The sequence below is a fragment of the Triplophysa rosa genome, linkage group LG22 (assembly GCF_024868665.1).
Source record: "Triplophysa rosa linkage group LG22, Trosa_1v2, whole genome shotgun sequence".
NCBI classification, from domain to species: Eukaryota; Metazoa; Chordata; class Actinopteri; order Cypriniformes; family Nemacheilidae; genus Triplophysa; species Triplophysa rosa.
The window spans coordinates 11,970,547-11,998,545 of NC_079911.1; the positions used below are offsets into that span (position 1 = coordinate 11,970,547).

At 40.8% G+C, this 27,999-nt stretch overlaps 1 protein-coding gene across 1 annotated transcript in view; it reads right to left on the reverse strand.

Annotated features, from left to right (window-relative positions):
• dchs1b (dachsous cadherin-related 1b) overlaps positions 1-27,999 on the reverse strand; it is a 97,134-nt gene that overhangs the window by 58,255 nt on the left and 10,880 nt on the right. The window contains exon 2 of the mRNA XM_057320308.1: positions 24,752-26,566. Coding sequence (XP_057176291.1) covers positions 24,752-26,545 — 1,794 coding nt within the window. The 5' untranslated portion in view covers positions 26,546-26,566. The remainder of the gene's footprint in view (positions 1-24,751; positions 26,567-27,999) is intronic.

Consider the following 27,999-nt stretch of genomic DNA (forward strand, 5'->3'; position numbering starts at 1 on the left):
GTGATCCACACTGATCATGCTCTCCGGTGCGGAACGCATATGACCTGCGGATTAACTGAAAGGTTATTCATCATTGAGTAAAAGAGTAAAACGCACTCTCGCTCGCTCTCCAGTTTCAGCTCCAGCGCGCTCTCGCTCTCTCTATCAAGCATCTGGACGAGTACAATATTAAAGCGGTTCCAGGATGCTCAAAACTGCTCCGTCACACAGCTAATATTACATAAACAACATATCTTGGTATGTTAGTATGTTACTCACATACTGATCCGAATAAAAGCAACCTCATCGGGGATGATTTTAAGATGATCTTTCTCTCCAACATCTCTCTGCTGGCAAGTATCTCCATAGATATCTGTGAGTACATATCTACTAAAAGACTTAATCCTAACATGTCTCTGCTGGAAATACTTTATAATATTAACACAGATCCTAGCTCCTGCCTGACTTTTATCCTTCTTTTTAAACTTAAAATCCACAAATCGTTTATTTTATGTAATACATAAGTCATAGCTCTTTCTACAGTCTTTCTAATGCCCGCAAAATCTCTTCCCTGCATCAACATGAGAATGACATGTTTTTGTACTGTGGTGGCCACCTTCGTGTTTGGACTGAGCGATTCGTGGCAAATATATGCAGGTAATACAACGCTAGTGGCCGCTGTTAATCAAGAACTGCGCCTTTAAAACCAGCATGAAGATATTCCACATTGGCTAAAAAACTTAAATGCACTTAGAGTAGTACCATAGACACTAAGAAACTCCTTTATGACTATCCACATTAATTCAATTAAATCATTTCAAGTGGGCCATAAACATCTTCTTGGACTGCCTCCTGATGCCGGCGTTCACATGCTCTCCGTCTCTCTCTACATCTGTTTGTTTAATTTTCGCTTTGTTCGGTTTTTTGTTTTTTCCTCCCTTCGCTCGCTTACGCCTCAGCTGTGGCATTCCAGTTATGATTAGTCACGAAGTTATGACAGCTGAGAGCGACGCTGTTCTGTGTAAGACACAGGCAAGATTCATGGGTCCCCGCTCAAAGAGGGAAAGCTAACCGTGCCATACGGAGAATGAAAGAACAACTTGATGAGAGCTGCGAATAAAGAGACAAAAACAAGGCAACACTTTCGATCTAATATTCAAATCTTAGGTTTCTAAATGGAGATTGATTCCAGACGCCATCTGCACATGAGCCGTGGTCCACAAACAAGCAACAAAAACAGAACTGTTTCAAGTTCCTTCTGCCACTCTCGGTTATACGGAGCAAGCGAGTGTAAGTTAAGCCAGAACTCTTTACCCTCCCACCTCTGGAGACGCGTAGATGCCCTCTGTTCCCCTTGTGGCTAATTGTATGGCTTTGTACTGAAAGATTGCTGCTCATTAGGATCAACAGTGTTAAAAGACAGCTGGCAGATGTTTATGAATAGCAGCTTATGACCCCAGAGTGCTGCATAACTGTCGTGTTAACACAGTAACTGGTTGGACATGTCAGAAACGCGCTTTTGGTCCTGATTTGTGACCAGTTCTGGATAATAATGACACAAGACCAGCTCTTTTGGCATAGTTTTGCATTCCAGTGCCAGAACTCTGACCTCTAACCTTTGACCGCAAAACTGTGATTGCAATTTGATCGGTAAGCAGGAACCTCAGTTGTTGTGCTATCTCTTGTCGCTTGTCTAACCTGAGCGACTCCGACGGGTGAAACACTTAACCCTAAATCATACACAAACCCCAGTTCATTGGTTTAAAACAGCTGGAGTAATCCTTAAAGAGGAACCTATCCACACAGGACTCGTTCTTCTGTCCATCTGTTCTACTTTTTAATTGCTGGTCTTTGTAAATTTCCACTAGATGAGCCTTTTTGACCTGCAACAATTTATATTTTTATTACAACTATACAGCTTTGTTCATTTTTTGTTTTTTTATATTATTTATTTGTATTTTTTGAATTTCAATCATTTTTTGTGTTTTATATATTTTTTGTATATTTTTTATTTGATTTTATTTTAGTATCTTGTTTATTTTTATTACAATTATATTAATTATTTCATATACTTTTTATGTTTTTGTATTATTATAATTTTTTTGTATTAACAATTTATTGAGTGCACTGAAAAAATGCAATGTCCCTTTTAAAACAACACTACTGTCTCACCCACAGCACCTAACATCAGGAAAGGGGGAGTGAGTGGGACTTGTTTAGCACTTGCAGTCTTGTTTGCAAAATCCGATTGTTGAAACCCAGGCTTGACAGATGGCCTTGGGTCTCCAATCAGCGCCTTGCGTGAGGAGACCCTCAGCCGTGCAGGAAGATTGATAAAACAGACATGTAAAGATATTTACACATGTCTGCCAGGAGAGACCCCTCTCTGGAGAAACAGAGAGAGGGGCCTCCGGGCCCCATTCACCCCTGTCCCCTGTTCCCCTTCTGTGGACCATACTTTCTCAAGCCCTCTCTCCTTAAAGTTGAGGTGACGCAGCTAAAAGCCTAGAGGGTTAAGGGTAGCAATTAAAACAATTTTCTAAAATATCCCAGAGAGGACAAATTAACCAATAGAGCTCATGGATAAAGAGCGTGTTGGGAGTGAGATCATTGACGTTAATGATGCCCATTTTCCCATTACTTGAAGCAGCAAATAGGGAACTAATGGAAAATGTCACCGCATGTTTCACAATAGTAAAGACACACCAAGGACACAAATCAGCATTAGCTTAATTTAAAGTTGGCATCTAACTCTGTTTAAATCTGTATATTCCTGGACCCAAATTGTAAGAGAAGCCTCTCGACTTAAAATCTATGTTCATTAATTCTGGCTCCGCAGGCAGGGCAGATAGCAAGTGGACAAACACAGAGTGTACCTACAGGAGTTAAAGTTCTGGAGGTAGGGATCACCCTCCACCTGGTGTGCGGATGACGTGTTTGAGAGAGTGACAGAATTCGGGCGGGGCGCTGTGACAGCTGCTGTGCTTTTAACAGGGCTGTAAAGAACTGGAGTTATCCATCTCATTATGACAACATAAAATCCACCACTGCTGTCCTGCATGACTGGATGAGCAAGTGATGAGATCCAGTCTGAAAAAATCACCCACAATTACAGCGCAGCTGATATGGTGTTATAGAAGATAAGATAAGATAAGATTGCTTTATGCTGATGCCCAAATGAGGCCCTTCCAATAATTTGGATGGATGCAAACGTTATTCTCCTACTATCGTGCTATGCAATCTCTTCCAGATATACTACAACAAAGTTGACCATGTGTTATTGAGATAATTGGCCAATGACCGGTAAAAACCTGTTTACGATCTCAATATCCTATACTGGGGACAAGCATTTCAAAAACAACATACTGTACGCTGGTACTGTATACAATATAATGTATTCACAACCCCCGTCAAGTCAAAACAAACTGCAAGGTCAAAAACTAGCATGTGCCTTGCATTACCAAAACCTCAAAGATGTGTGTCAATGGCTCAACATAACTGTACAGCCCTAACTCATCAGTTTTAATTCATCATCTATTGATGTTAAGCTAGACATTATGAAAACAGGGTTTGAAGCTAAAAGCTGTTATAATCTCCTGATTCATTAAGTATCCCGCTCACCGATTTGAGAAAAAATGTGACGTGCCCCAGATCCTTCATCGCTCAGAAATTAAGCAGGAATGCAGTTTCAGAGATGTGAAATATTGACCGATCCTCTAGTGTGAAGGCGGAGAATGCGTGCCTGCTGTAATTAGGGTAACGGTTGCCTGAACTGAAATCAATAACAGCCAGCGATGCCCAAAATCATTGAAGATGTAAAAAAGACACGAGCAATTGATCTGAGAAGCACAGTGCTAACAGTTGTAATTTAGCTTCACCATTTTAAACCCTTTCTTACAATTAAACAGGCTGTTTTTGCTACTATCATAAGATAATCACATTTTTGGGACATTCCAAAACGCTTAATGTGAAAAATGCTCCTATAGCTTATAGCATTAACACAGGACTTGATTGGATACAATTTTGAATGCATGATTTCTGCTACAATGCTTTCTTTTATTTCAAAAATCACGCAACATAAAAACGATACATTTTATAGGTACAGTATTTTGCAAAATTCACTCTGAAAGTCAACTTGAACGGGTATAGTTGACATTAGAGTACACTTAAAAATAGCCATGCCATAGAAGGACCATTTTTATTTCCCCAAAGAACCATTTACTCTTTTTTCCTTACATTTTTATGGTCTAGACAACATTGCAACCTTTGGTGCAACAGAAATTGTTGTTATATCGATGTTTCTTCTGGAGTCAAAAATGGTTCTCCTATGGCATTGTGAAGCATCTTTATTTTTAAAAGTGTATGTTTACACAGATCTGTTATTTTAAAAAAGTCCTGGTTTCCACATCCCCTAAACATCCTAAAAGTGTATGCATGTGCTGATGAATACTGGACGAAGTCTAATGAATAGCCACCTTACTGCGGCAGGCTTTGTAAATCACTATAAAAGCTCTTTGAAATCACATCAGATCTACACTGATGAAGCACTGAAGCATGCAGACCCCGTTTTCTTGGAAGGAACTCTACTTTAGCTCTAAGGTTACATCTGGAAAATGCCAGTAATCCATGATACTGTCTCAAGTCGGCCTATTTGTGAGTCTCCTCTCGTGTGAAGGAGAAATAACAGAAGAAAGAGGGAGATAGAAAAGTAAAGAAAGATAGACAGAGACTCCCTGTGGCTAATGAAACTGACCACTCTCCCAAAGCAGGATTGAGTTTAAAGAGGATAGTCCCCCTGGGAAGTAACTAGGAACAACATTTAGCCATTTCTCACCTTCACGCAGATCTCAAACCCTCGTTTCCATGCCTGACACAGCTGCGTGACTCATTCACACTCAGAGGAATAAAGGGTGAGGAGGGAGGAGTGGATGAATTGATTTAAAGAGAGCACTAAGTGTGCCAAGGAAACCCTCGCGCCTGCACTACCCTGACAGACGAAAGAGACAAATGGAGACTGTGTCGAACAAAAAAAGAAATGTGGAAGGAATAATCGAGAGAGGCCCGTAGGATAAAGCTGTCAGGTGGAGTTATAATGTAGGTGTGCCTGCGAAATGTCCTTTTGTTCGGCCGCTGTGCCTGCAATGCGGATTAACATTGCCCAGAACACGAGCACAAGGCCTCTGCCCAATGGCTGAATTACCTTCTTTATAGATTGTTGATGGCAAACTGGACCTGTCTGACTCATTTCCACAACCCTTACCTGAAGAAAGGATATCTGAGAACATTATTGTATTGAGAGAGAGAGAGAGAGAGAGAGAGAGAGAGAGAGAGAGAGAGAGAGAGAGAGAGAGAGAGAGAGAGAGAGAGAGAGAGAGAGAGAGAAAGGAGGGATTTATCATGTGTACTGTATAATAAGCTCAGTCTCCTATGTGTTGGCACTGGTTCCTATTGTAAAGTTTTTTTTCTCTCCTTGCTGACTGACATTTACCAGAATAATGGAACACTCAGCACTCACCTTAATTTGGACCACCATGGTCAAGACATTTGGTAAGACCCAAAATATGATGTCAACCAATCCTTGCCTAAAGAAATATTTCATCAAATCAAGGATACATTAAGGGTAACAGCTGCTCTAAAAAATACCCCAAAGTTACAGATTGGGAATATTTTTTTATTTCTTTCTGCCTGCGCAAATGTATCACTCCAGCTGAATTTTTTATTCGCGCCATTCGCATTGCCAGCTGCGAGTTCACATCTATTTGCGTCTTTGAATTGACCTTGTATGTAATTTAGTCTCGCAAGTCGCTTAATTCGCATCTGGTGTGAACTCAGCATTTGAGTTTCAGAAGAGATCACAACAATGTCACAAGAATAAAGACTTTAATATGAACCCAAACATTTCTCATTAAATTTACCCAAATCCAGATTATATTAACCTGTACAATCTACATTAATTTTAGAGCTGTTCCATGATTAATTGCGTAACTAAATTTGAGTTTACATAAAATATCTGTGCACTGTGCATATTAATACATAAGAACAAGGTAACACTAAAATGAAACACAACTGAAAACTCCATCAGATCTCCTGAGCTATGAAAGAGCAACCTATGAATAAAAATTTCCCTTAGGGATCTATCCGTCTAAAATAACAGCAAGTCAATAGTAAAAAGTCCTAGCAGAAAATAACTGCAAACACATAACCAGTATCCACTTTCCCCCTTTGTAGGAAATTAAATAAAAACTAAAGATAATACACAGGCACTAAAAGCATCTTCACGGGGTCTTTAACTCACAGCAAAACCTGTCTATTTTATAGATGTGACTGTAATAGAATGGATTTATAGAAATCCTCTACCCCACTGATCAAATCTGATCTCACAAAGAATCCCCATCACTTTATTTCCTGCCTATATTTCATTTGTCCATAACTCTGGGGGCGACCGAGAATGTTTCCTCTCATGTCAGATAAAACTTCACCGTGACCTTGCGAAAAGTGCAAAACAGGCAAACAAAAACTCCACAGTCAACAGTTTCATCCTAAATCAACACGGTGACCTGATAATGCCTAGCTGCCAAGCATCCCTACATCACCAAAACTTGACCCAAACATATTCCCAGACCCAAATCCCAAACCTCTATTTTGGCAGAACATACATACACTGATGTACTGTAAACCTTAAATATCACGGCAACATATGTTTTAAAACGCATTCCAACAAAAGCAAATATATTTCGCCTCTCACCCAACATGCCAAGAATAAGGCCATATGAGATCACAGGAGACAGATGCACGGAGATGTGATTTTACACCCATGTTTCTCAACCGATCAGCTGGAGCTGAGAGCAGAACTCGCTAGACTTTAATATCACATAGATAAAATACGCCTTAATATGTCTGGACTCTTGAGCACCCACGGTGCTTCTGTCTCGATGGGGTTTAGAGGGGCTAAATCTACGATTGCCTCTTTGACCGTGACTCATTTAAACTGGCTTTATTTAGACACTGCTCATTTCCTCCCGTTGAAGGGCAGATATTCTGCATCCCATAATCTCATGGGGCTCGCTGGATTGTTCAAAACTGCGTCTATCACAGACAGATGTAGAGTGGCATCGGTTGCTAAACCAAAACTATGAAGTTCTGGTTTAAAGACTAGACACAGATTCCTTAGAAAGAGAGAGAGGAAATAAAAAGAGAGAGCAAGAATATCAATCCTACTCTTTAAAAAGCAGATCCTGCAGAAGAAAGCAAAGCATAAAACTCTTTAAAGTGCATATTGTTACCACAAGACAGGGCACATAAATTAAGCCCTGCCACACATTGAAACTCCAGTCCATATATCAACCAACAACACCAAACCGATCTCTTTTTCTGCCTTGAAAATGTTTCCCTCTTCAGTTAAACATAAAAACTCACTCATTCAGCTTTACAAAAAAAAAGAAACAATTTCACTTAAGAGCCATTTTCATCAGTTGAAATAAAGAGGACTATTGTGGAGCAATGCCCAGGGATCTAAGAATTAGGGTAAGGCACTCAATCTAAACCACTGGAGCCCACGTCCACGAGACAAATGAGGACCCTAATGTGTAAAATGTACCATTTGTCATGAACCTGGTTGTCTGTTAAGCAAATAAATAGTAAAGACTAATTATCTTGAAACGGGGGTCGTGGGCCATTTTTCCAATTTAGGGCAATGTTTTGCTCAGTTCTTCTCTCCCCTTTATATTTCAAATACAGTTTAAATATGACATGGCATGTGAAGAGCTTGCAAAAGATTGCTACCATATGATGAGAATCTATCAAACACCAATGAAGATCTAGACAAAGATTGTTATGCGGACCTGAAGATCTTACAACAAACTACACCTTCAGGTGTCTTTAGCTTAGAATGGAGTGACACATCATGAAGATGATTCTGTGAACATTGCGTCTTAAAGTTTATTCACTCTCGCCAGCTTTGTCTCTGGGGACTTTGTGGTCATGCTTAAGGCGTACAGAGCAGCGAGCAATGCAGAGAACTTATTTTGTTCAAAGCCCTGCCTAAATAAATCAAAGAGGTGCCCTTGCCCTACGACATCAAAGCGTTTCTCAGACGTCAAAATCGTCGCAGGCGGCTCTTCAGTCCTGAATTGTTTAGGCTGAAGAAGGGAAAAGTTTGGAAGAAGAACATCAGAGAGGTTGATAGCAGCTGGGAACAGTCTGGATTATTTTCCATGACTCAATGTTTTGGGCACAATTGGTGATGAGGTGGAGAAGGTTTGGATTTACACCAGCAATACTTAGAAGAGTTGGTATTCTATTTCCTGGTTGTCTAATCTAAACTGCTGTGGCAGCCAATAACATGTTAGATGTGAATACGGTACTTTTGCTATGGATCATATGGCTATTTCTCTTTTAACCTCATTGTGGCGGTTAATCCATGTCCAAGTAGACCTGCTTTAGGACCTACAGGCAAACATGCACAATGTGAGATAATGTAGTACACACACTCTAGGGATCCAAGCCATTGTGTTTCACTGTAATATTTCCTTAGCTAAACTCCTCAGTCTCCAATCCATCACTTTGCTAAGGCTTGCAGCTACTTAGAAATCTAACACATAGCCTTTAATCTACACAAGCTGTCTCCAGTGCACTCATCCCCTCTTACATTCACTTTTACACGCTAGTTTGGTTTTCAGGGATTAAAGGTCAAAAAGAGGTCATGGGTTAAACTCATTTTAAAGACCGTTCTTGTCTATAGATATAAATAACTAGATGCCGCATTAGCAGCTGTTTCTATGGGCCGTTATACATAGGTCGTCCACCATATTGGAACGGTGCGAGCCGGTCTGTGTTGCCAAGTCTGCGGTTTTCCCGTGGAATTTGGATACTTTTTAACTTTTGTTGCGGGTTGTTTTTTTCCACAGGTTAGGAGTGGGAGGATTTTGTCATTTAACTGTTAATCTTAAAATGATTTTATTTATCAATGTTAAGTTCTGTTATTTGGACTAGGGACATTTGGCTCGTGATGAATGATTTTGTTTCACATATCTGGCAACCCTGCTGTTTAACACTTAAGAACAAGTTGACGGTGCATTTGCAATAGTTATACGCGTGATTATGAAAACTTATTTACTGTTGTGCAATCTAAAACATTATTAGGGCTGCAACTAATGATTATTTTGATAATCGATTAGTTGTGCGATTATTTTTTTGATTAATCGATTAATCGGATAAAATGTAATTACATATTTTGCTTAATAAGTAAATCAGATATGGGAAAAGTATACACAACTGAACTCATTAGCCTTCTCCCAAAATGTTGTGAATGTCTCCATAATTAATACACCTGGTGAGTTGATTCATGTGTGTCATATTAGAAGCAACTGACAATAGTCTCTCCCAAACGTGGGAACGAGGGGAGGGTCGGCCAAGGAAATCATTTTTTGTGCCATGAAAAGTGAGATATTTGTCATTCAAATGTAGTGAAGTACAGTAAAAAGTAAACAGAAAAAGTAATACTTAAGTACAAATACTCAAAAAGTGTACTTAAGTACAGTTCTCAAGTAAATGTACTTCGTTACCCACCTCTGAACTAAATAAACCACCAAATCAGGGTATTTAGCCTATTATGTACTTTGCAAAGTGCAAACGCCACAAATTGGGTTTTACTAATATAATCTTTAATTTTGTCATTTAAAACACCTCTCCCCTTTAAACTTTAAAACTGCGCAGCTTGAAGAGATGCATGCAAAATACGTCTGACTTTAAAACTGCGCATCTCGCGCTGCACGAAGAGACGCATCCACGGAGAGACACATCTGACTTTAAAACTGCGCAGCTCATGCTGCACGGAGAGACACATCTAAAACGGTAATTTTAAAAGGGAAGAAGATGCGCTTGATTTATAACTGCGCAGCTCGCAATTGACGTCACAGACCAACTAATCGATAATGAAATTCGTTGACAACGAATTTCATTATCGATTTTATCGATTAGTTGTTGCAGCCCTAAACATTATATTTGCTAAAATAACACATGACAGCAACTAAAGGGTATCCCATATTCACATTGGTTTTCACAGCCATGGCTGCGCAGTGTTGTGGCATTCTAGCAAACTGTGAGTGACGTCAGTAGACCGATCCAAGATGGCGGACACGTCTACGTATCTGGAACGCTTAAATGAGGCATTTAGTTATGTTCTTGTCATCATTTTTTTAGTTCTGTCAGTTTCACTACCGTCAAAAATGATTGACAATTAGCATACAGTTTAGATTGGTGGTATGGTTCTGTTCTGTGCAAAACCCCCTGCCCATCCATGCAGCCAGCATGAATAAGAGCAGGGAGCACAGCGATAATCCCCCTTAGGGTGCAGAACACAAATAGCGAAGTCATTAGTTCGTAAAGATATTTAATTGTAACACATAATTAAAATGAAGTTGAGAATTATGAAAAGGACAGGGTCCCGATTGTAAATGTGAAGTGGATCTGGGGATGGAGGAGGGTCATTTTCTCCCGAGCAACGCAATAAATTGCTATTAGCTGAATGAAATTTAAAACGGAAGCTGTGATTGCATCATATTTCAATAGGTAGAGGAGGAGGATCAGCTGATGCAAGCTTGACTCACGTGACCTGCCAGAACTAACGCTATACGCTTGATTTATTCAAGAACACACTGAAGAAGGCACACACTGTCCCCCGATGATTGTGAAGTCTCTGAGTGCGAATCATTTTGTATGAAGACGTTATTCAAGAACAAGCAGTATAAACAATCGTGCATGTCAGAATTGGAGTCTTTTTTAGATAACAAACCTGAGACTAGTATTGGTCTAAATCTGATGGAGTGTTGTATTACTCTGGCTATTTGGGGACAGATACTAATCTAGGTCTAAAGTCTGTTTTGTTTTATTCTGTCTTACAGCACTAGTTACATTACAAAACAGAGCAATAACAAATACCCGATGAACGGTTATTTGATGTAAATGAACTCACGATTATCCACAGACCCAGAAGTTTCTCTAGAAATATTAAATACAGTACAAATAAACAGACCAAGAGTGATGAATGCTGACACGACAGAGACACAAATGGCAGTCTGCAAAAAATGTATAATATAAATAATATATTAATACTCATAATTATGTGCAGGTTTCTGTTTTATGTGAGACTGGGAAAAAAATTATTCACTCTAAATCTAACATTTCAAGCAGCTACGAAAATATTTTCCCATCAAATACGCTCCAGATGGCGGTGAGCTCCTAGCTTCACCTCTGGTTTCCTTCTTATTTTGTTTGTGGTAAAACAATGCATGTTCCTATTAGGAATGCAAATTTTTCTGATTGCCGATAAGCATCGGAATAGCACTGTGGTCCAGACTGCATATCTCTGATCAGTATGAGGTGTTAGCTTCCTGCTCCCCGATATCCACAGGAAGGAAATTATTTTTACCAGATGAGGTAATCCGCTTCAAAAATTACAAGTCACCATCTGACTTGGCTGGCATCTACAGTCAGAGCAATGGTCCATTTAGATCCAGCCTTGCTTGATAACTCCTTTTATAGATTAGAAAGAGCTAGAAGTCTGCAGCCACTGAGCTGAGGTTGATAAAAACATCAAAGTCTTATGCAACCTTTCCTATCTGTGTTTAATATATGTTAGCAATCAACAAAGCTTTTCCCTCATTTTTGAATTTCTGCTTTCCTTGCCAGACTCGTTGTTTCAATGACCTTCTTCCAAGTCAGCAACCAAGCAATGAATCCTGACAAATGGCAATCCAAGTGCGTCATTTGGATTCTGTGGATAGGGACACCAAAATCATTTAAATGCAAATGGTGTTCTGCTTACCAAACCCTAGACAGGGCCAGCGAGATTTCAACTCACAAAAAGCACAATAGCTAACCTAGAAAAGGGCTTAATGCAGTCGGCACAGATCCAGATTTATCAAATGATTACGAGCATATAAAGCAACTCAGGCATCTTAAAACCAAAAATGCAAGCAAAGAAGCAGCATTCTCTGTCAGGGGAGTAGATTTCACACAGCACATGCAGTTTAATCGGGTCAGGAGTGAAAATATAACGTCAACCGATTCTGCAAGAATCCCCCTCTGCCTATTTGATCATTATCCACCCAGACAAAGAGCTTTGCATTACATCATGACACAGCTCTGAAAGGGGAGGGACATTCGAGAAGCACACAGCTTTGCTCACAAAACGAATGAAAATTGAAATTTCTTTAACTTAAGGAGAAAAAAGGGACTTAGTGCCACTCAGAAAGTTGCTGAAAATAATGGTTTGCATCTGTGTGGCAGGAGGTACAGTACGGTCTACGAGCCCTCCGCGGATACGGTGGAAAATTAGATGGCTAAGGATTAAGACCAATTTCCCTTGTGGTAAATAAAAATGGGCTTTATGGGTTTCTTTATTTTGTCAAACAATTGCTACGGATTTTAAGATTACAAGCAGGATAACAGAGTGTTGCTGACGTAGATATAAGTTATATGATGGTTTACGAAGACTGAAATAACCTACTGGCTATTGCATGCAATTGTGCACCAACAAACACGATTTTACTGTACATCCAACCAAGCACTCCTCAAAATGTTTTAAGACCATTTCACACAAATCTTGAAAGACAAAAGCTTTAACAAAGGTGTGTTTTTTTTCTTCAAGGTGCAATTGATAAAGGGGCTATGACAGCATCACAATGGACACCAATTCGGGTCAATGTAATCTTCCGCCACTCCATTCCTGCACAAGGTTTGTCCCGCATTTCCAATACACCTGTCGTCCCATGGGCGCCGGTTACCGTGGTAACGTGGTTGCCAAACCTATCCAACGGCCCTGTTTGTTCATGTGTTGCTTTTTTCATTCCTCCTCCCAACCCCTCATTCATAACTGGTTGGTAGACAACAGATGTCTCACCACAGACATTACACTCCACTGCACCTTCGGCTCAAAAGTCCATGAGATTCATCAAATGAAAGACCCCTCCCTGCTAAACCAACTAGAAACCAGCAGCACTAAAGAACGAAACCATTGATTTATCCAGGGGTTCTAACATGAACGATAACAAACTTCGATAGCAAATAACGGTGATTAATCAAAGAAACATGTTAGCAGCCGCATGAGGTTGGCCTATTTTAATATGACCTTGCTATGGTGAAAATACACCCAGAAGATGAATATCAATGACTTTGGGGAGACCTGCAAGAACTACTGTACTGGACGTAAAAAATATTATATTAACAAAAATATAAATATAGAGAAATAGATTTGAATGAATGTGAAGGACATTTGCTCAGACATTTTATTTTAAAATGACCGAACCAACCATGAAGAGGAAGCCAAGTGACAGATGATGGGCAGTGTAAGGGCTGATAGCATTGACGGGGGAGTTCTGGAGGAAGGGACGTCTCTTTGTTCTAGTAGACTGGGGATCTCTGGGGAGAGCTGGTGTTATTCTCTACCAGTGTGATACCAGCATGGCTCCCTGCCCATAGACTGTCTGCTTCCATTTGACTCTCTCCTGTCATGGCAGTTTGATAAGAGTATGTGTGTTCTGTTTATGAGATAGCCGGACAATATGTTAGGCAGGGAGTGGTCATGTTTCCACAGTGAAGGGTTATTTATTGTGTACTGTAGTGTGTGTGCGCACAATACAAAATGAATTACAAAGGATCTTGTAATTTATTAGCCCACTTATCATGCCCTTGAGAAGAACCTACAGTATAGTGAGACATTAAGCAGACGAACCTTACCAGGAGCGCACACACTTAAAAAAAAGCACAAAATGTCTAAAAAAGGACAAAAGGGACGGCTTCCAACCAGGCCATCAGCCGAAAGCAAATTACTACCCCTTACACACAAACCTTTTTGAATACACACACGCAATCGCACCACAGACGTACACGCACCACCTCCCTCCATCTCTCTCTTGGATTGTCATGGTAACCATGACTACTGGCACAATTCCTTGCTAATAACTCACACCACATGCAGACATCTCAGTCTCAAACTCACACACAAGCACGAGACACATTTGAAGGCTTTAAAGGAAGCAAATATGCAAATGGAATACAATGCTTAAAAATTCATTGGAGTTAATTGTAGGGATCTTATAGCGCAGTGAGTCGCAACACAATGGAGGTAAAAGGTACACACAACCACATTCTTCAACAGTTCGCTTCACCAAGACTGTCACATTGAGACTTTCATTCATAAGAGCTCTCATAAGAAGAGCATGCTTATAAACAGCTCCGGCACAAGCATCTGGCAGGCCACGCAGATTCAGGGTTTATTCAGGGACATGCATGCTGCAAACAATGCGCTGCTATTTCTCAGCACCTGGAACTGAACGATCCGTGTTTGATTCCAGGATTTAGGCCGTGTATGAATTGATTAGTTGGGAGCTCTCCAATAAGGGTCGTCGATGCGCTCCGAAAGACAGCTGAGTGCTTCTCTTATAACATTTAAAAGACTGCCGAGATCTTATCAGACATGTTTTGTTTGATCAGAGCTGGCCCATCTGCCAGATCTCTTGAAGACCATGTGCAGAAAAAGATGGAAGGTTTAATACAAAGGGAAAAAAACACATTACGAAAGAGCGCATGGCCTTTATTAGAAGTCTATTATCTCTGCTTATAGGACTCGTGAGAAGGTTAAGTCAGAGGATCTGACCAATCAGACGAGTCTCCACACATCCGCTTTTCTCTGTGTAAGCACCAAAAGCCCTGCATTCCAAAAGTAAACCTTACTGTGAATCCAAAACACTTGAGATTAGAGCATGGCATGCTACCAGGAACAGCGATGAATGGCTTATCACACCATAAATATGATTTAAAAGAGGTAAATGATAGAACCATATATGCCGTTTAGGTTGCTTATATGGAATATGGTTAACATCTGTAAACTATTTTTACATAATATTTTATGGCTTATTTATTTAAAACCCAGTAATGCTCTGACCCATCAATAGTGTTAAAGGGATAGTTCACCCTTAGGGATAGTTCAGTGTAGCGAGGAAGGCGGGGCGAGAGCCGTGGGGCAAGTAAGGCGGGGCCGGCGGCGTAAGTGGCAACGAGTGTCAGCTGTGCGACCGCCGGTCCCCGCATGCCTCACGGGGGAGCTCGGGAGCATAAGAGGACGAGCGACCGGACCATCGAGAGAGAGGACCCGGGCCCGGAAACTGTTAAGTTTGTTTATGTTTGTGTGGCCGGCAGTCGACCGTGAGGTGGCTGCCGGTCTTTTGTTCTTGGATTATTGTTTGTTTATTTTTCATTAAAGTTTGTTAAATGTTCGCCGGTTCCCGCCTCCTTCCTTCCCTACATTGAACTTTGTTACATTGGTGCCGAAACCCGGGAGGAAGGAGGGACATGCTGTCGGGGAGGCCTCGCCGGCGAGCGGCCTCGCGGTGCTGAGGAGTTCGGGCAGCGTGGACGAGAGTCCACCAGCGGCTGCCTGAAGCGGTGGTGCCGGAGAAAGGGAAGATCAACGGGGGACAAAGGAGACCTCGCTACCAGGCTCCTAGGGCCGAGGTCGGATGGCGGCCCCAGGAAGAGGGAGCGGAGGAGATCGATCCGTTTGCCAGGGGCCGGAGCCTGCTACTATCCGCCACAGAAAGGGGAAGCACAGGGAACGGGCGACTCGCTGCCGGCTCCCCGAAGAAGAGGGAGCGGAGGAGATCGGGCCGTTTGCCAGGGGCCGGAGCCTGATGCTATCCACCTAAGATGGGGAAGAGCAGGAGACGGACGACTCACTACCGGCTGCCCTCGGGCGAAGAGCCATCGACGACCGCCAGGAGGCGGACGAGAGTCAGGTCGCCCCAGAGCGTCCCCGCACCACCGTGCAGCACCGCGAGGGAGAGCCCTCGGCTGAGGGGAGGTCCGATCGGCAGCGTGTCAGAGAACCGGACCACTTTTTTTTTTTTGTCCTCTCTCCCCTCTCTCGTCCCGGTCACTCGGGATGCTCCCGGCTCCGTCTCTCACCTCGTCCGTGCATGCCCCGGTCACTGGGGCCCTCATGGGAGAAGGCCCCCCGGGGGGGGAGTAAGCACAGGCTCGGTGCTGCCCCCCGGCCTGTGAGGGGTGATGGGGGTATGTAGCGAGGAAGGCGGGGCGAGAGCCGTGGGGCGAGTAAGGCGGGGCCGGCGGCGTAAGTGGCAACGAGTGTCAGCTGTGCGACCGCCGGTCCCCGCATGCCTCACGGGGGAGCTCGGGAGCATAAGAGGACGAGCGACCGGACCATCGAGAGAGAGGACCCGGGCCCGGAAACTGTTAAGTTGGTTTATGTTTGTGTGGCCGGCAGTCGACCGTGAGGTGGCTGCCGGTCTTTTGTTCTTGGATTATTGTTTGTTTATTTTTCATTAAAGTTTGTTAAAAGTTCGCCGGTTCCCGCCTCCTTCCTTCCCTACATTGAACTTTGTTACATTCAGTTTAGTTTTTTCATCAAAAATGAAAATTATTTTTTTCAAACCTGTATGACTTTCTTTTACCTGCAGAACACAAAAGAAGATATTTTAAAGAATGATGATAACCAAACAACGGTGGTATCCATTTAAGTGTATACAATAGAAGTGAATGGGTACCACCGTTGTTTGGTTACCAACATTCTTTAAAATATCTTCTTTCGTGTTCTGCGGAAAGTCATACAGATTTGAAATGACGACAGAATTTTCATTTTTGGGTGAACTATCCCTTCAAAAAACCTGGATCCAGTAACTGGTCACCAGCTTTTAAAACAGCAGCAGTTTTTTGTACTGTCATTCCTTAGCTTCCAAACACAACAGAATCCACTGAAAGTCAATTAAAGTCTTTACACAAATTTACAGGCTGCGTTCACTTTGTGTACGTTCCAGCTTTGCACATTGTACCACTCCAGATGGAGAATTTTTCCAGCATGGTGAAAGAACAGTCGACTACTCTGTTAGAAAACCAAGACAGGCAGACTGAAGGCTGGCCGTAAGAATCGAAGGCTCCGTCTTAAAGACTATGATGAGAATTCAATGTTCGCTTTTTTCTTTCCTGGCCAAGTGAGTGACGGCAGAAATGAAGCCAGGCGAGCGCAGCCTGAATGCAGCTACTGGAAACCTCTCCCTTATTCTTTCTAATGCTTTTAAGTATCCCACACTAGCTTGATCAGCCCGACAGAGGCATAAGATCAATAATCGCACGTTTCCAAGCTTTGCAGCCCAAGGTATTTTCAATAGGTCTACAGAGGACATCCATTCTTCCTCAAAAACCGACGGGGTCTGGAAAAGAAAGGGCCGTGCCAAATGAAATGGCTTTGAACAGTGGGACAAGAATCACAATGTAACATTTTGTGTCACGTTTCTCCGAGAGAGTTAATACGGCACAAGGAAACCGGGACAGCTGCTCAGTGCTCAAAATTCTTTACTGGTCAAAGAGGGAGTAAAAAAGCAATTGTGGCAAGAGTTAAAATATTCTAAACATGCATCTGTCTGCTAAAAAAGGGACAAAAAGCCATACAAAAGACATTCAACAACTTTAAAACTTTGGTTTGTAGAATAGCAGTAACTTTTTAAGTTATATTATCCTAAACTTGCTGGTCTAATCTGGTTTTAGCAGGTCTCCCAGTTAGGCAAAGGTTGTCCCAGATAGTTGTACTGAAACAACAAAGCAAAAAAGTAGGAACATTTGGATAAGTAATGAATGTAATGTAAATATTCAGAGTTTCGCTTGTATCAACGAGAGAAAACACTTGATTGTAAGTTATTATGAGCGAGTATGACAACAAAAAATAAAATGTGAGAACACAACGTGAGAAGCACCTTTGTATCTTTCTCCTCAGCAAGCAGGGTCTGTTCCCCTGAATTAAATATTGCACGGCCTCGCTCGTATGCCAACTCAAACAAGTTTACTCGAACGCTGCCAAGCGTAGATGAATCAACTCAGCGTGAGGTTTGGAAAAATGTAGTAAGCTCCCCTTCACCATCAGACAGAAACCTCAAGCTAATGTAAAGGCTCTTGAACGAAATGAAAACAAACCATAAAACTATTGACAGGGCATTATGTAATGTTAGCATATAGAGAGAAATTACGTTTTTTTATGTGAAGGCCAAAGCGTTGGATGAATGAAAGAAAGCGGCGAGATCTCACAAACGTGAGTTGGCAAAGCATCAAGCAAGGGTGAGAGTGTGTGCGTGTGCGTGTGTGTGCTGGAGTGATACGAGATCAGAGAAGAGACCACCAGGGTGAGGAATTGAAATATGAAATCATAATTTTGTTTGTTTTGGAAAATAGTACAGTATTTGTACACAGTACAGTAATATGTATCGGTAGTTTAGTTGTATTTAAGTATCTGTACCTACTACAAAACTTGAAATATAAAAATTGTTTTGTAAAACTAATTATCGGATAAAATCTCAAAGTACTTTGAAACGCCAATCCCCTCATCCTTACTCAATAGAAACATTATATTAGTGCCCCTGCACTTCATAAAAGTTCAATTCTTATAATCATAAAAGCTAATTGTTCATAACTGTAAGGCGTGAGAGTGAAAAAGAGTGAAAAAAGAAGAGATTACCGTTGTTACACTGCGGTTCACAGTCTAAACCAGGCCAAGCGGAGGTCCTCTACTACGCAAGCTTTAATGGAGTGTTTGTCTCAACCTGTTCATTAAATCAATACAGCAGGTATTATTACTGGCTGCGGCTCTGATGCCAGTAGCCTTGTAATTAAATTTCATCCAGCTGCACACTTTAAAGAGAGGGAGGGACTTGCTTACTTTGGAGAATGAAGCCTATACAGATTAAAAGAAAGAGACTATAGTTTGAAATAGAAAGTGAAGTTTGAGAAAGAGGAAGCAAGACTTGAAGAAAGAAAAAGAAAAGTATTGCATGCGTATGAATAATTACCCATCTCCAGTCACCTTTAATAATTTGTTTCACTAGACACTAATCACTTCAGTTTTAGCCTCATTAGCTTTTTGACTGCATACATTTCTGCCATTGTGCAGCAGACTGCAGTCTACACTAGCAGTAGAATTTAACTGAAGATTCTGACAGGAAGAAAAGGGACAAATAAAAATCTGTCAGAAAACTGTTCGAAATCGCACATTGTGACAGTACATACTAATTTAGACGAAGTCTATACTTACTAACCATTAAACCAGTACAGTCTATATATAGTATGTGTGGGTGCAATATGACATTCAAAGACATACTACATCCTCTGTTTTTTTATTGTCATGTGACCCGTACGTTCGTTCACCTATGACATACTAATGTCGTGAAAATAATGTACTCAGGATTTGCTCAACAAGTACAATTTCTTGGTACCTATATGGTACCTTGGTACACTTGAAAAGAGCACCTCTGTTAACCTTTTTATGCTATTTTTAATTTAGCAACTTTTTCAAATCTTGGTGGCTTCCTGTGGACTTTATGCAATAGAATAATTTCCATCCAATGTACACTGAAGTGTCCGAAACTGCTCTCGATCTTATTTATAGTGTACAATAATGGGCGTCTGCCATTATGATGTCCAAAACTACACTACTCCCTACATTCGTTCACTCTTTTTACCCACAACACACTCTGATTTTGGGGCTTACATATGGCGTACTGACTATTTCTCACGATACAACAAAAGACAGTCGCCTGATTGGAAACAGCTGGAGGACACAGACAATAAACACTACAAACGCTTAAACACTTGTGCTTGTTCTTGACTATTTTCCACTAAAAACGATCAGACTAAATAAATGTTATAGACAGAATGTATTTCTAAATTTAATATATTAGTAAATGTAATTAATAAAATAGTAGAAACATTTTTAAACATTTCACATACTGATTATTCGCATACTATGGAAAGAAAGTAGGCAATTTTGGGCACAAGGTAAACCTTGTTACAGCTTATGAAGCTATAGTATTTATAGAGTAATATTTGCATATGATGATGTAAGGTCACTTTCAACAAAATGTAATATGTTTATTTTTCATTTTTACTTGGAACATTTGTATTATCATTCTCCATGCCTCCGCTGATACGCTCCGGGCTGCCTCACACTTGACAACCTCTGCCCAGAAAACTCTTTTTAACCACGAAAAAATATACACAAGAAACATGATGAGGCCGAGTCAAAACAGTGGAAAATTGTGGTTGTTCAGATTTCAGTTACTGGAACCTTTCGAGAGAAGATAAATGAAACATGGAAAACATAATTGTGCGCACAGGTTTACATTCTGTTGAGACTAAGCAAACAAGATAGCTTGTGTATCCTGTTACTGCCGTATTTGTTTGTGCTTTCTGCTATGATAGTTCAGTGTCTTGACCTACACTTCTGTCACTCCCAAAAACTGCAGGAATCAAAGCGCATAATCTCGCCAAATAAAGACCAGATGGCCTCTACGTACAGTCATAGTGGCCCACCTCTGTTTCTCATCTTCATCTGTTATCATATTTACTAAATATGACACTCTAGGAATATTATCACCAATGCTGACCTCAAAGGAATAATCGCTTATGAAGCCATCGACCACCTGTCGTCCCACGGCAAAGTTTTGCACCCCAAAGATTCATCCTAATTTACAGTAATCTCCACACGTCATGAAATTTGATTAGGGAGATCTTAAACATCCCTATCGCCCCGTGAAACCTCTGCTGCTCATTGCTGTGACACTAGATACAACCACAGCTGCTCTGTCGAACTCTAAGACAACAGCACTATACATGAGAGATGAATATGATAACGAAATTGAAAAGCGTCTCCCTCTGAGCTCATTTAGAAGGTCTTTACACCATTACAGGATGTGAAAGATACACATGTTTGTATGAAGACAGCTAAAGTGTATAATCGCCTTAAGCAACCAATGTCAAAAGGCATCCTTGTTTTTACACAATGTGTTAAATCTTGAATTATGGGGTGAATGGAACAAACAGGAGAATATATTTCTAGAAAGAGGAAAGGGAGGAAAAAGGAAACCGTATGCCATATGGAGTGACAAATCTAATTAATGAGGCATACTGGCACCCCCCCATCTACAATGCTGCTTTCTACAGTATTTCTCAGTATTTTAGATTCAAAAAACCTAAACTGAATATAAAAACCAACAGCTCTCATGGTGAGCTGTTTATTTAGCGACTCAAGCAACTGTTTTCTCTAAAGGGTTGTTTGAGGTTAATTGGACAGAAATTTTTTACAAAATGTGTATTTATATATATATATATTTATATACAGTATATGTAGTTAAATTTCCCACAAATTCTACTAATTGTTTTCTGAGCTTCACAGCAAAATGGTACAGACCGTGAGAGTGGCTAGTCGGTCTGGATCTTGTTTCCAGTGGGGCACTTTTTAATGTGACCCCACCAGGGGGCCGGTCTTGTGTTACAAGAAACTGTTCCCCAGGTAGCGTCCTCTACAACCAGTCCAGATGTGTGCCAAGGATCAGTTTATTAAACGCGATTAGTCTTTCCGTCTAGGTTCAGGAACGAATATTATTCAACACCATGGCGTGCACAACAGTGCTGACAGGTGAATTGAAGCACTTATTTAAGCAATTTAAAACATGGAATAGTATCTGCACCTGTCAACACATGTTGGATACTACTGTACTATGCCAAAATAACCTTTCAGATCGATTCCAAATGTTTTTAATTTAGCATAAACAACATGAGATAACCTATAAATTGTTTTAAGCCCTAAAGAGCCGGCTGGTTTAACCTTACTCAAAGTGCCAAGGCACGACTTGGGGAAAGATCAGGTTATAAACACTAGATTGTAGTTTAAAGGAAAATGTCACCCCAAAATGAAAATTATTTTGTTATTTACTTACCCTCATCGTTTTAAACCTGTATGACTTCATTTCCTCTGCAGAACACAAACGAAGATATTTTGAAGAATTGAACAACCGCGGTACCTATTCACTTCTATTCTATGGACACAAAACCATTGCAAGTCAAAGTTTTCTGCCATTGTTCGGTTACCAACATTCTTCAAAATATCTTCTTTTGTGTTCTGCAGAAGAAACAAAGTCATGCAGGTTTGAAATGACAAGGGTTAGTAAATGATGACAGAATCTCTTTAAATGTGAAAAAAATGAATTCTTTCATCGTACTGAAAGAATTGATGACACAGTGAACACTGGTTTAAGGTCAGTTTCTTTCAAACAAAATCTACTCTTAGGAATTGTTTGACACAGAGACAAGTATAGAACTCAGATCTGTGTGAAAGTGTCGATTACTAATGGAAAACCTTAATGGTTGACACATGACTGCACTGGGTGGGGAGACTTTTAAACATATACAGAAAAGTCATGTTCTCCCATCATGCTAAAACAGGGACTGTCCCGGACAGGGTTTGGTTTGTTCACCCTACTCACGAAATCCGCTGGACTACCAGAACAATGCACAGAAAACTAGAGCAGACCGCTTCCATGAGAAATTCCTCATGAGAGAAGAGAGGAAACCGAAATCTAAATAAAAGGCAGTTTTGTCTTTCAGTAGTGTGTAAATAATACACCATTCTGCTCTATGGATAAGCTGCGTTTAACAGACGGGTTTCTGGAGGAAATGACTGAATGGTGCCGGGTGTTTGTGTTGGGCAGTGGTTGAAACCTAAACTAATAAAAATAAACATGTATCACTCCGATGTCTTATTCAAGACAGTAATCAATGTCTCTAAACTAAAGCCTTGGAGAAAAATGTCTAAGAGCTACAAAGTCAAAATTGAAGTTTTATTTTTATTAGTTTCAAGGCCATATATGAGCGGGCTTCCTTATAAAATGTCTTATCAAAAATACAGATGACTCATCTCGCACTACACTGATTTTTGTCCAATCAGACACTCTCTAAAGCAAAAACTGCCAAATCATGGTCCATGGATGTGACAAACTGATTTTATGAAACAGCTATTATTGACTATGGATAAAAACAAGGAATGATTCTTTCAATATGTCTTCTTTAATATTTGCGATATCTGTCAACAAAGTAAAGGAAACACTGGTCAATTACACAGCTTGCTTTGTGTATATTAATTAAAAAAAAGATTCATAAATTACTTTTAGAAAATAATCTCATTCTCTACAGTGTCAACAATAAGAAAGCTCATAGAACACTGAATTTATCAGAACAAGGAGCCGGTTTAGTGGTGCCAAATGTGCAGCCTGGTGCTCTAGACAACAAAACCCTCACTCAACTCTCACTTAAAGTGTCCTGGCATGGTCCAGTGAAAAAAAGCTATAATGAAAACATGGCATGCAAGAGACACTAAAAAGCCAACTGTTGTGTACTCTTAAGGCTATGATTAATAATAAAAAAGGTTATTTTCCAAGAAAACTGTTCCAAAATCTACAGTAGTAAGCAGCATTGCTACCTACAATGCCAGCTGCCTTCCAAGGCAACATCTACAGAACTTTAAAAGGAACCAATTTAAACACTACATAGGCAGCAACTCTGATGTTAGCAATCGGCTTTCATAATGCTTTTAGAACTGCAAATAGCTCTACTATTATAGACTGGCAGTTGTTGGTTTGTACAATCTTGCTTGATGGCCACACTCCTTGAAGATGATTACTGATCTGTGTTTATTTTTTACTTCCAGCCACAATTTTTACACTCATCCCTCTCTGTGTGTGGCAAATCTCTCTCTCTCATCCATATAGAGAACCCATATGCCAAATTCTTCCGAATGCTGATCAACGTCTCTCTCCAAATATATGTTAAATGAACCAGCGACAATGTGGAATTCCAATATTTATCTTCAATGTTTGTTCTGGAGGGCATTTTTCAGCAGATGCTTCTGTTGGAAACGGACATTATGGTGGACGTTTGAAGTCTGAAATTGCTTGTTATTGGGAGAAAAAAAAAGAAAAGAAAAAATATGCACAAGTTTCTTTTCTTTTTCCACAGGGGCAACAACAGCTTGAGAAAACAGTTGGCTCAACTGACACATGGTGGCAACAATTATCATAGCAACAGATTAAACGCTACAGACTTAAACCAACATTTCAAAACAAGAACAAAGCACAATTTACCATTTGCCAAGCAACTCTTTCTGCAATTCTTCAAGAGATGACATCTGCGAATCATGTGTCATAATTACAAATCATCTCAAAATTTAACCTTTGTAGTTTTAAATTCTTATAGACAGATATTTGGAGGGAATGTATAGCTGTAGAAAAATTAAAAGGATAGTTCACCATTACAAAATTTTTGTGTTTTGGGCATTATTCGAAAAGGATCAATCTGCGAGATCACAAGAACGGTGAAACCCGCCCCCCCATCCCCCCCGGTTGAAACCACTGGAATAAGACACCCAACAGCAATATTAAAAACTGACAGAATGCAAAGATGCATTAACGTTGTGAAAAAAAATCGGACTTATTCTATCATACATTCATTTTTTAACCGATCCTAAACATGTACATACTGTATATACATGTAAAACATTAGCTTTGTGTTGCTTAAACATGAATATGAACTTGTTTACTTTGCAGTATTCAAGATCTACAAACATTGCATCTTTTTTGTTATTTTGACCAGTTCAAATTTTGACCATTTCAATCGTCTACAAATATATGCAAATAAAAACAATATTCTCATTTGGAATTTGGGAGAAATGTTGTCACTAGCTCACACAATGAAGCGAAAATGATAATTTTACTTAAACATGTACCTGTAAATAATAAATTCAGAAAAACTTAAAATAATTTTGAAGTGGTCTCCCCATACATTTATCGCTATAAATCTATGAAACGTAACAAGTAGAAAACAAAAAATCATACAAATTAGTTTTTAATGTGAAACAATGAATGTGAACGAGTAGACTTACCTCAAGAAAGCAGGTCCCTGCTGCTGTGTTCTCCTTGATAGAAACGTTGTAGAAGCTGCTTTCAAAAACAGGTGCGTTATCGTTACTATCCTGCAGCTCGATTTCCACCAGAGCAGTGGAGGACAGTGGGGGTCTTCCTCCATCTGTGGCCACCACCTTGATCCTCGGTTTTGGGTCCGTCTCATAATCCAGCTGGGTCGCCGTGGTTATGATACCTGTCACGGGGTCAATGGTGAACCAACTGGCATGTGTCTTTTTGTCTGGCAGGATGCTATAACGAACATCACCGTTGGGACCTTGATCTTTGTCTCTTGCCGTCACTTGCAACACAAAGCTTCCCGGATAGACAACCTCTGGTATGGCCTGCTTGTAAGACTGTTGGTCAAAGAGAGGCGGGTTGTCATTTTCATCAGTGATATGAATAGTAAACGAAGACTCTGCTCGAAGCGGCGGGGTTCCAGAATCAGTTGCCAAGACATGAAGCTCGTAAGAATCCCTTTCTTCACGGTCCAGAAACTGGTCCACGTAAATGAGGTAGATGATACTGTCTTTAGTGGTCAAGGCAAATTTCCCATCCCCCCCTTCGAGAGACACGTTAACATTCGAGTACTCTCCGTAATCGGGGTCGGTGACAGAGATTCGAGCAACGTACTGACCCGGCTGAGCGCCTTCGGAGATTTGAGGTGAACCGTCTTCGCTAAGAAAGATAATGGTCATGGTTGGTTGATTATCGTTGAAGTCCCGTACATGGATCGTGACGAAGGCGTTGGTAATCTCTGGATGGCTTGCATTATCTCTGGCTTGCACTACCAGTTCGTGAACTTTCCTCACCTCATAGTCCAGCGGCTTATTGAGCGTGATGACCCCAGAGCGAGGGTCAATGACAAAGTAGTGATCCGGATCGCTCTGGCGTCGGTTTATCTCGTACAGCACGAGACCATTATCTCCTTCATCGGCATCCGTTGCGAAAACCTGCAAGATGTTGCTGCCCTGAGGAAGGCTCTCTGAGATAATGGCATGGTATCGACTTTGGTTAAAAACAGGAGCGTGGTCATTGATATCCTGAACTAGCACATCGAGCGTCATCTGACCGGTCTTCCTTGGAGAGCCACCATCGAAAGCCTCCAACACCAAAGAGTAGGAGGACCTCTTCTCTCTATCCAAGATGCCACTGACCACCAAATCAAGGTAAAGGACTTTGTTGGCTGCCCTTTTGGTCTCAAGCCGGAACACTTGTCCCACATTCCCATCTTTGATCTGATACCCTTGTACAGTAAGCTGATCCTTATCTGCATCGGCTGCTGGGTCAAGCGAGAACTTTGTCCCCACCGCTGTTTGTTCTGGGATCTTCAAAGTGGCTTTCTTCTTGGAGAATGTGGGGGCATGGTCATTGATATCATTTACAGTGATGGAGACCTTGACCGTGAGACCCGTCATAGTGACGGCTATGAAGCTGTAATGGTCCCTGTTCTCTCGATCAAGCTGCCTGGCAGTCTTGATGATTCCTGTGGTTTCATCGATGTGAAGATCACCAATGCCAGTGCCCTCGTGATCAGATATAAAGTAGAGATAAGCTGTAACTCCAGGTGGTAGACCAGCGCTAATGTCGCCCACTATTGTCCCCGCAGGCTGCTCCTCATCCAACTGGAGCTCCAAAATGCCCGATGTCTCATCTCCTCTGACCAGTACCAGTTCCAACACTACGCAAATCACCAGAAGCATCCTTAGCTTGCAGAATACCCACATACGAAACTGTCCACATCTGTTTGTCCCGAAGCCATTAAACAGCGCCATCGTGTCGAGATTTCTTCACACCTGCAAAAAAAAGGAGACAACTTTCAGCACAAGACAACACAAAAAGCACTGAAAAATATGACATGGATAACAATGCAGACTTATGACAGACTCCTCGCTGCCGCACACAAACAGATGGAATGCATGAGAAAAATTTGCATTTGCTTTAGAAAGAAGGGGCTTCCCTCAGTCAAGACAATAAAATCATATGCTGCTTCCACATGTTGTGCTGGCTCTTTCCACACACTACGCCTTTTAAAAACAATACAGTCCACACGCATATCAATCCCATAGTTCGACCATGCCGTCAGGCAGTCTTAACTGCTTAAGTTAAAGCCTAAGTGTGTATTTTCTGCCTAACAATATGGCAGAAATATTGTTATCAAACAGGTATTTTGCCACGTCCCGTCTGCCATTGGTCAGACAAACAGACAGTCACACCCAAAACTAAAAAATGCTGCTGTGTTGTGCTAGTTGAAATGCTTGGTTGTCGCTGCATATTAAGCTAGAATATGAGAAAGTATTTTAATATTAAAGTAAACACACATTAGGTTCAAGTTAGTAATAAGATGTCTAACACAATCAAAAAATCTATCTATTATAATCAGGTGGTCGGTTTGAAATCACTTTTAAACATAACTGCAATAAATCTTCATTTATATTCATACTACGGTGCATTCATAATTCATGGAACATATATTTCCTTTCCAGCAATATTCAGCTGAGTGGGTATCATCCTTCATGAACTGGTATGTAGCATGGAATTATTAATCTCTGAAGGGCTGGGCACCAGGTGGCAGGAAAAGCCCCTCTTTCTTGACCCAATCCCCACGCAACCATTTCTTTGAGGTGTTAACACAAAGCATGCTCTTTATAGTACAGTGAGATGAAATCAAAACCAGCTATGAAGGAAAAACTGTCAAATATTGTTTGTGGAAAACTATACGTTTTCAAAATCAGCTAGTCGACTCGTCAATCTTAAAGAAACTTCAAATATTAAGGTGATTCTTGTTGACATACAGCAGCAGGGCGTATTTACATTTAAAACTGATAATAACTGGTTAGAGCACAAAGTTAAGAAAGCTGGGTCTGTTTTTAGAGACCTCTGTTTTGGTCCCAGACATTCAAAAAACTGCAAAGAATGCTTGTGTATGGCAGAGGGGATTTACTGATGCTCAACCCAACCCATTCAGAGTACTGTAGTACCCGATTTTGAAACAGAATTTAGTTTTAATAAAAATTGTGTCAACAAAATATCATTTTGCAAAGAGATGGAGAGAGATATTACATACAAAAAAACAGACACAAGTTTGGCGCATGTGTTGGAAAGCATCTCTCCTCTTGTCATATATGTGAAGGCTGAACACTCTGTAAAGCAATCTGCCACAGATGGTCAGACTTGGGATGATATTTTATACGCCACCATAGAAGTGCACTGGCACAATTAGGAAATT